At 41.0% G+C, this 10554-nt stretch overlaps 1 protein-coding gene across 1 annotated transcript; it reads right to left on the bottom strand.

Moving 5' to 3' along the window:
- Nucleotides 1-810: 810 nt before the first annotated feature.
- LOC123762276 (gamma-butyrobetaine dioxygenase) lies at nucleotides 811-4159 on the bottom strand. The gene is made up of 5 exons (XM_045748700.2): nucleotides 4002-4159; nucleotides 3392-3488; nucleotides 3053-3243; nucleotides 2549-2653; nucleotides 811-1454 (listed from the first exon to the last, which is right to left on the bottom strand). Exons 1-4 carry the CDS (start codon nucleotides 4071-4073, stop codon nucleotides 2552-2554), a joined length of 462 nt encoding a protein of 153 aa, XP_045604656.1. The 5' UTR covers nucleotides 4074-4159; the 3' UTR covers nucleotides 811-1454; nucleotides 2549-2551.
- Nucleotides 4160-10554: the final 6395 nt, after the last annotated feature.

Genomic DNA, 10554 nt, shown 5'->3' with positions numbered 1-10554 from the left:
GTGTAACAATGCTCCACCCCATGATGGGATGGGGGTCTTGTAAAGTACCATCATTTGTTTTGCATTTTTTGACCGAAAATTTGAGAAAATTGGAGTAACAAACAAAAATATATTTATACCCAAGGAAAAAACAACTACTACTTTCTTGGTAAAAAAAAAAAAGTTGAAACACTTTACTTTGAGATACAATTAGATCTTTAATAGTTTTTGTATTTTTTTTTACTTTGTTATTTTGAAGTCATTAACATTCAAGTTACAAAAAGCTTCGTTCTTAGTATTCATGAAATTCTTAACGTTGTCCCATTAAATCAAGTACGCAACAGCATTAGTGTTATTCTTGTCCTAAATTCATTTAAACTATTTAATAGATCTATATTTAACTCTAGAACATTTCCATAAGATTAGATACTCCAATTAATTGTTAATAAAACTTGCTTATTGTAACGTTTAAGAAGTCCATTGATGATAGAGATTGATAGTCATTAATGCCAGAATTTTTCTTCCATCCTATTAGGGTAATAAACTAATGTAACAGCCTACCCACCAAAGCCATAATTGTACTCCTTTTCCAGTAAATAAGTCAGTCGTAATAGCTTGGCACTTTTCCCTGATAATTTCCTCCCTCCCTCAGCTGGACAAGTCCCTGGGAATAATGGCGAGGACTGACAAGCCGCATCATTCTTGCTCCCATAGAAGCCACCAAAGACGGTGGCTCTTGGGTAAGAACACTTTCATTCACCACCAAGTGAACTGATGTCACTGATTTGCATTGTTTACACTTCAAAATATGGGTGGACCAAAACAAATAGATCTATTTATACACATTTTATTCATATAAAATGCAAAAGTTTAACACTATATACAAAATTATAGTTTAACAAGCAGTGTCTGTTCAGGACAGCTGACGCAGCCTGCCCCCATGCAAGGCGGGCGGACCGGAACAAGAGTTCTTCCATGGTTGTTACCGGCGTCTCCGCCATAGCCTGCCAGATTTCCCTTAAGGTCTGTGACAATGAATCGAAGGTCCTAGGGCATGCCAGGGGTTATCGACTCGATTTTACAAGTCATTTACCTTGAACCTATGGCACCAAAATGCGATATTTAGTTCTGCTAACCTATCACTTTTGTGCATTTGACTCTAAACATAAAAGATAATGTATACATGCCTTTTTGGTACCACTTAAGATAAATCATATATCCAAGGCATAAGACTAAAACAGCCTGAAGAAAATCGCAGGGCCGTCATACAAGATATAGAAACGGCCACAAGCGTGCAGAGGTATGGCTGCTGGAACTCCCATCATTGGACGAAATCAACCAGAAGACAATTCTCTTCAGCACAGCTAATCTCCATTGACCTTCAAAGTCGGCATGAGAAGACTCGTTAAGCCGTGTTTAACAGTGGTTGGTGGCACTGACAGCCACTGAGCTCCCACTGCTACACCAAGAAAAGTCTGCAACGAACAAAAAATTATAGATTAATTACATGGTTTAAATAAAATTACCCAACCCACACAAATGAAAAAAAGATTTCATACAATAAGAATGAATGAAAAAAAAAAAACAGTAAATTTTAAAAGGAACAAGAATGTTCTTAAAAATATTTAGAATGAAGTTATTCAGATAATCATTTTGATGATTATAATTCTAATCATTAATTAGAAGTGAATTTGCAAAATAATTAAAGAGAACTAGCGCAATAGTACAAAATTTGTCAATTTGGAAATGTTAAAAGAAGTGCCAAGAAGCTTCATATGAAGACCAGCGTCTTGTCTACACAGGTCTATTGTCATTAAATTAAAGAAATCACAAAGCCAGCATGCTATATAGTATAGCCATACTTGCTCTAGCATCTTTGATAAGTTTACATTTTTAAGTGTTATAGCAGACAATATCAAAAGAAAAGGGTATTACTGTACTGGGCAACAGTAGGGGTTTTATTTATATATTATATATATATATATATATATGGGGGTGGTAGGAGAAGATAATATTAGTGTTCAGTGAGAAACCACAAGGTCTCCTCTGAATACTTTTTATTTTCTTTTCCGAGGCTATGGGTCCCCACATTGGCACCAGAGGTGGTACCCTCACTAATATATATATATATATATATATATATATATATATATATATATATATATATAAGAGAAAGAACCCTTTATAGATAACAGACAGGTCTATCCACAGACTAAATAGATAATGAAAATGCATCTCTTGATAACAAGAAAGAGAAACAATGTAAGGCCTGCTAATGATATCAGGTATCAGAGAGGCTCTCATCCATCAAAGGAAATCCCAGTACATGTTAAGGAAGGGGAATTTGATAGGCAAGAACTGGATGCCTGTTAAATGGAGGGGGGGAGGGGGAGAATGATAGCAAGATGAACAGAATGTATATTATAGGGATGACAGCAGCAAGGGGAAATAAATTTCTGTTATAGGGATGAAAGCAAACAAGAACTGGATGCCTGTTGTGGTGGCAACAGAAGCAAGAGGAACCAGACGATTGTTAAAAGGGTTTAGTTGTACGAGATACATCACATACCGTTCAGCTGGTGTACAGGGTGTGAGCCGCCTGGTGGAGCCACTCGCCAGGGTACTTGCTAATGTGGCCATCATTCCAGTCTACCACCACGCCGAACACATTGCTCTGAGGGGGTAAAAGATAAGTGTTAGGCAATGCATAGCAAAGCAGTTTTGAGGTAAACGAATAAGCAGGATTTAAAACCATGCCTTCAGATTTTAATTAAGAGTAATTTTATGTGAAATGTATTGTTCTAATAGACAGAATGAAAAAAGAAAGCAAGTGAAAGCAAGAATAATTTTGTGAAATGTATTGTTCTAATAAACAATAAAAAAAGAAAGCAAGTGAAAGCAAGTAGAAAAGTGAGAAAGTAAAAGAAAAAAGGAAGTAAAAGAAAGCAAGAGGGAAAAAAATAGGAAGTGAAAGAAAGCAAGAGGAAAAAAAAGAAGTGAAAGAAAGCAGAAGAATCAAATGAGAAAAAAGTAAAAGGCAAGAAAATGAACCAAAAAACACTAAAATATTAACCTGAATAATCTCTGGATAAGCTACGACCTGGAACTCTCTGTTGCCCTCAGCAGAGAGGCCCCTACAGGAGGAGCACTTGTGGCACTGGCAGTTGTCTCTCAGCCATACGTACGGGATTTCTCTGGTCCTGCCGTCGCAGAAGGTGATCTGAAGGGCGTCGCTACCCGTGGAAGCAGTCACTACACCGCTACCTGTAGGAAAAAAATAAAAATAAGTCAGCAGTGAAAGGCAAAAAAATAAAATTTGGATATGAACACTTTCCAATATTGCAGAGATTTTGTATCTGGTTCTACTTGATATAGAACGGTTTACATAGATTGTATATGTATGTATGTTTACCTGGGCGTGGAGCCTCTGCTCTAGCCAGCTGGTGACGGGCGGCGGCAGCTAGGGTCAGGCTCCGGCTGTGGGCGCACAGGTGGGTCTGTCGCCTGGCCTGTGGACACAAGGTGATACGTCAATACTCTCTCAAGTTACAAATAAGAAGAATTGTATGTCAATTTAAGAATACATTTGTTCATTGGCTTAATAAGTCAAGTTAGAAGGCAACTAGCTGTAATTGTTACAGCTATGAACGTAATGATCTATGCGTGTCACATACATGGGTGAACTCTCATTCACTAACCCGAAGTCACCGCAGAAATCGATCTGGGTCACAAACAGCTATCTTAAGAATTTAAGATATTCCTAATCATTTCTTGATATCTGATGGACTTTTACACTTTGAAAATCTTATTTTCTTTAGTTCAGTTCATTTTTTATACACCACATACATATCCTGCACTGCTATACGATACAATATTCATCGAAGCACTGATTTTTTTTTTTTTTTGCGAATTATCAAAACCCACATTCTAGCCACCAAATAAATTGATGCACTCACCTAAATAAACATTCAGACACTAACACATTTATATATATTACAGTTCCAACAGCTATCAGTACACACCTGGAATCCTGCGACATTTTTCAGAGTTGCCGCCCCGGAGAGAAGAGCGCGTGCGTAGCGTTGAGAAGACATCTTGCACAAGTCTTAGAGACGTGGTGTGTTGCGCGTGAGGTGACGAGGTTTAATGAGGAGACCGCTGCCGCCGCCACCTTATATACCCGACCCCGTCATCGTTGCCACAGTTCAGAGAATGTTCAGATGTTTTAGATCAAAACATTCGTCACCTCAGGACATTTTAGCAACTCGTTGTGATATATCTACGTCAAAGTTACTCTGATAAATGACGAAAATTAACCTCTTCAATATGTAATAGGAATTTAATTCAATTATAACCACAAAACCTATCATTCAAATCGTTGCGCAACGCAGCGAAAACATATGAAAAATGTAGTAAAATACCACATATTTTCTCCGCGTTTGGGTATGATGTTGCCAGCGTGGCTTTATGCCTTCTCCTTCGTCTCAAGATGCTGTTTCATCGTCTTCTAAGGCCTCAACGCCTCGATTATGATTAGGCCTTCCATTTATGCCTATTTAGTCATACAATATGCATTTGGATTCGTCCAGATAAGACCAATAATCAAGAAATCTCCTCAGGTTAACCACGATCCTGAACGATATGTATCATAATATAACATAGCATTTCCAAAAATGATCGAAGCTGTGTTCAATGAAAGGCAAATTTTCTTGATTTAACATACTTTTTTAATCATTTAGAATAGAAAAATTGCAAATTGATTACAAGCGCCCTATTTTGGCTACTAAATTTCTTCAGAAAGCCACAAAATAGCCAGATTTGTTTACAAAACAGCCTCTTCCATCGAAATGAACTTCCTGACGCTTGTCACGTAGGCAGTATTCTCCTATATAACTCCACTAATCAACCTCCTACGTTGATCTTAGTCTCCTGTCTTGCTAAAACTACCTGCAGAGTAAGGAAACACAGCTGGGCGGCACAAGACAAACTCGCGTAAGGCCACGAGGACCGCCCTAGAGGCCTGAGTAGAGGTCTCCAAGGGATGTTTAACTCCCAGGATAGACAGGGTGGATGGGGGAGGGGCGGGCGGGGACGGGGTGGGGGGGTTGAAGAGTCATCTTAAAAGCAGCTTTCTATAACAGCAAACACACACACACACACACACACACAACAAACCTGTCCTTATACACGATGCCCGTCTAATCCTTGAATAGGTCGGGATTTACTGCACAATTCTTGTAATATAGTAGTATCTATCAGAGCCTAAGAGGACCTAACATCATCACCAACGAGTACAGCAGTATAAACTGAAACATACAGCAGTAACACTTAAGTGATAGTAATAGTTTCAGAACAAGTGGTAGTTACAGTGGAACGAGTAATCTAGAGCACCACGTGAAGCTTCTTATCTGTAGCTCTGATTACAACCAACCCGACTGTCTCCACACGTACCGCTGGCCCACCCCAACACTCTACACAGTAACTAGGCTTTGGGTGAGACTGTCTTGTATATTGTGCAGCTTGTTGTAAGGTGATGTAGAATATACAACAACAGCAGTAGGAGCAGCACTAATTGTAGTAGTAACAGCAGCAGTAGTAGTAAGAACAGCAGTAGTAGAAGCAACAGCAGTAGTAGAAGGAACAGCAGTAGTAGAAGGAACAGCAGTAGTAGGTGGAACAGTAGTAGTAGAGGGAACAGCAGTAGTAGAATGAACAGCAGTAGTAGATGGAACAGCAGTAGTATATCAGTAGTAGTAATAACAGCAGTAGTAGAAGGAACAGCAGTAGTATTAAAAACATCAGCAGTGGTAACAGGAGCAGCAACAGTAAAAACAGCAATAGCAGAAGGAAGAACAGCCGTACTGCTGCAGATAGATAATGCAGCAGAAAGTATCGCGTTGCTGGGGGACGACTCAAGTTCATCCTGGGAAAAATCGACCGGCCCGCCGCCGTGGGGAAGCGGCTCCGCCCTCCCTGGCCTGCCAAGCACGCACCTCCACCACCACAAAGCTGGCCTCGTCGCCCCTGCACTGGAAAAACAAACCTTACATCACCCCTCACCTTCCCGGGGCTAGACAGGAGTGACTAACCCATGTTTTTCATATATGGATTGACGTGTGCAAATGCGTCATCCAACCAATATAAAAGAGATTGATTTCGTGAGTTAACAGAGGGACAAACAAAGCAGCATCGATTCTACCTGGAATGTGAGTTGAGATCGGACAAAAATCTGGCCTGGGCCGATCAGGCCGGACACCTGGTCTGAACACGTGGGTGACGGGTGGTAGCCATCTATCAACCAGCCCGTCGCCCAGTCACCCCACTCACCTGGTGAGGTCACGCAGTTGCTGCATAGTGGGAACGAATCATTGTTGTGTTCCATTTGGGTTTCATTATTCAGCTTAAGCTGGTCTATCAACCGCACGGGAGTAGTTATAGTTATTAAGGTCGTTATTATAGAAGCTTACTGATGTGCGTGTTACCTATTAGTTATCCTGAACGTACATCACAGCTAAAGTAAACTGGGTGTAGCTTGTACACACAGATAAGCGGAATACACTATCAGTGTACCGTTTGCTTTGGCGTTGGGCTTAAGATCTACTAAGGTCTGTTAAGTCCTATCAGTCTCTGGCGGGTTATTAAGGATATGACAATAACTTACTAGTCAACCCACAAACACACTTTTTGTCCCGTCTGTTTTACCCGGTATTAGTTCCGGGAATCATTGTCCCCTTTGCCCGGATTTCTGACCAAGTTTCCTGGTTGGTGGTGATCTGGTCAACCAGGCTGTGAGACGCAGCTGCTTAGTCTAGTGAGTCACAGGACTAAAATATCAGTGTATACACACTAGGCAGCGAGGTATATTGTATATCCCCTCTCGTATAGTTCAAGTCCTTGGCGTCGTATGTATATACAATCAAATTATACGGATTCTGAGAGTCCTACAGTCTCCCCCAAGCCTGGATTTTAAGGTTATCGTAATGTCATCCTATCATTTTTGTAAACGATATTGCTTGGTTATGCTCCCTAAACGGTAGGTAGTCAGACATCATTATTCCCAGATCTTTTACACGTTCCTCTCCTACTATGGGCAGCTTTGAAGTTGTCTCGTACCCAATATTTTAAGGTCTTCCTTTTTACCATACCTGAGTATCTGGGATTTATGAGTGTAAATCATCATTTTAAAAATTTATTTATTACTACAATTATTATTATTGTTGTTGTTGTTATTATTACTGTTACATTATTGATTCATTGTAGTATTGTCGGCTCTTCTCTGAGGCATTTACAATGTTTCCTTCAGGTCATTTGTTATGTAACTTAGCTATTGTGGGAGAGGTCGCGGGAGGATCTGAAGGCCACAGGACTTGGGGACTGTGCTCTCTCTCTCTCTCCCCCCTGTGTCGTTCTGTGTGTGTGTGTGTGTGTGTGTGTGTGTGTGTGTGTGTCTGTCTGTCTCTCTCTCTCTCTCTCTCTCTCTCTTTGGTTGTGTCTGTGTCTGTATTTGTCTCTCTCTCTCTCCCAGTTTATGTCTGTCTCTCTAGTTCGGCCTGTCTGTAACTCTGTCTCTATCTCTCTTTCACACACACACACACACACACGTCCAACCCTGCACTACACCACTTCCATGTAAGCCTAGTAATCAAGGGTAACAAACTGGAAAGGAAAATCGTACGAACGCACATCTCCCAATAGTTTTAAAAATTAGAAATGATTCCATCGACATAGCTCGACTTGAGGCTTTATTTTTTCGGCTCTGGTATTGACATAATAATAATAATGTGTATTGCCTCTTCAATATCCTTTACACCAACGGAGCTAAGTCTGTCAATTGTCCACGCTTGGGGCCCTATTTTTGATAATTACTTACTTCCGTGTAGTACAGTGGCTTCGTTCTCGACTAACAATCGAGAATCTAGGGTTCGATCCCCGGACGAGACATAAATAGATGGGTAAGTTTCCTTTCACCTAATGGCTCTGTTCATCTAGCAGTAAATAGGTACCCGGGAGTTAGGGAATTATTGTGGGGCTGCATCCTGGGGCAGGTCACTGGTATGACCTAGGGGTGGGGCTCCATTCAATCCTAAAGTATATATATACATACAGGCTTCCTGTCCCCGACAGCGGGAATGATACTCATCCCGTGGGATTGGGTTTAAGGATGACAGAAGATGATAATGAGCCAAGGAAGGGAATTATCAAGGGAAAGAACCAAGCCATTACGACTATGTAGCACTGGGAAGGGATCAGGATAAGGATTTGAGATGGAACGGGAGGGAAGGAATGGTACCCAACCACTTGGACGATCGGGGATTGAACGCTGACCTGCATGAAGCAAGACCGTCGCTCTACCGTCCAGCCCAAGTGGTTGGACAGTGGGCCAAGGAACTGGACCTCAGTTTACGTCCAGCACGATACTAAACCCCCGTTACGGATCCCTTAATTAAGAGTCATATATGCAGTGAGGAGCACTTCCTGCCACGACACCTCCCAGCACCTCACAAAGGTCGGCCTGGTGAAGCCTCAGCCACGACACCTCCCAGCACCTCACAAAGGTCGCCCTGGTGAAGCCTCAGCCACGACACCTCCCAGCACCTCACAAAGGTCGGCCTGGTGAAGCCTCAGCCACGACCAGACACCACAGTCACACGGATAATAAATGTTATACTCAAATTGTATGTCAGTTGGGACATAACCAATCACAGGCGAGTAGGCCTCTGACGTCATGCCAGACAAAGGTGTTGGATATTTCCAACACCGAATACAGCACTGTTGTATTCTCATTACTTATTACTAACTCTACTAATTATTGTAGTAAGTAAAATTAACACCACGTAGAATTCTCATGTACTAATAATTTCATCTGTGCAGTAGGCTAGAATTCTCACGTCATCCGACGCCAGTATTGCCCAGTACGAGGAGACGCCAGTACGAGGAGACGCCATTGCCCAGCCATTAGGGTAGACGTTATCCATCCTCAGATGAAAGTCCCCACTGTGAGGCGTGAATAACCTTGCAGATAATATCTTCAACTGTTCTGGTGTCATATAAGGAACCTTTTAACCTGGTTCTTGACGACACGTGACCGGCCATTGAAGCGCGCCACTATCCAGGATAGGCTTAGCCAGAGCCTGGGGACGCGAATTTCGGCAATCTTAAAACTTATACAGTGCCCTCTTTTAGCTAAGTATATTCACTTTATTTGATGCATCTTGTAAAGCGTTTGTAGTAGCTGGGTGATTGACCGTGACGACGCATGATAACATCAAACAACAGGTTATTAAATTTATCACCTGTAATTCTTAAATTCTTGAATATAGGGATTCAGTAGTTTAATTAGTTGCTACTGTAAATATTTGTCTTGCAGCACGTGAGAAGAATTCTCCCTGCCGCCTTCTCCCATGTTAATCCATCCCATTCGTCAGCCAGCCGAGTCCAGGGAATTAGAGGAAACGTCGTGGCTTACATAAAGGAATCGTCTTTAAGCTAAGATTCTTTGTATTCATTCATGAATCTATTGAAATTACTTACATGCAGAATTTCTTAGGATTAACATGTGTTTATTGTGACTCTCATTACTATACTTATAATCTATGTTCCCATTCATGGTAATGACATTAATTTCACTATAATTCATAGGATTAGATTATTATTATTTGGATTAGTGAACGAACCACACTAGTTCCTGGACGTACTTACCTCCAGTAATAACCCCCCAATGTAGGTGTTTGAGGGTTTGATTCATTTAATTATACAGCCCATTAATTATTTCTATGATCATATTCTCTAGTATTTTATCCATAGTTACTGGTTCATCTAGGAATTATCTAATGATCAGAAATTCTCAGTTTCCCTCTTTGCTATAAAAGCGGGTGGTCCTTCGTAATTTAATTATTACATTAATATTTAAATAATCAGATTCAAGCCCCAAATATCCCACAAAAGGAGCACCAGCCGTGCTCCTCTGCCTAGCATGACGTCAGAGGCCTACTCGCCTGTGATTGGTTATGTGTGCTCCTCTGTCTGGCATGACGTCAGAGGCCTACTCGCCTGTGATTGGTTAAGTCCCAACCGACATACAATTTGAGTATAACATAAGATAATACAGAAAGCTATAATAGACTAAGGACCGAAAATCAATCACAAATTATATCTAAGCAAAATGATACCAAACAAAATTTTTGGATATAAATGATTCAATTTTTTTAACCTTTTATATCCATGAAAGAGAATGTATGTCTGTTTATCTGTCCAAGAATGAAGGTCTGATGCTTGGGGCTTCAACAAACTTTGCAGGGTGACTGATGGGGGGTATGGGAATGGATATAGGGGAGGTCTCGACCCCTATGCCTACCATGCAGGGGTTGCAGCCCCACCCCCCACTCCTCCATGAAATCAGTGGATATGAAATGTTAGGCGCCGAGTCCATAGAGTTTCAGCATTTGCTGATTAATATAAAGTTTTTTTTTTAAAGTGATTGGTGGTTGTATTTGAGCATTTGGTAGGTGGTTGGGGTAGCTTGTTCTCCTAAGGTTTCAAAACGTCAAGAAAACGGTTAATTTAAAGTGTCCTCTC

This window comes from Procambarus clarkii, chromosome 2 (assembly GCF_040958095.1).
Source record: "Procambarus clarkii isolate CNS0578487 chromosome 2, FALCON_Pclarkii_2.0, whole genome shotgun sequence".
NCBI classification, from domain to species: Eukaryota; Metazoa; Arthropoda; class Malacostraca; order Decapoda; family Cambaridae; genus Procambarus; species Procambarus clarkii.
Note: the sequence above shows the minus strand (reverse complement) of the source record. Positions and strands in the feature narration are given on the sequence as shown.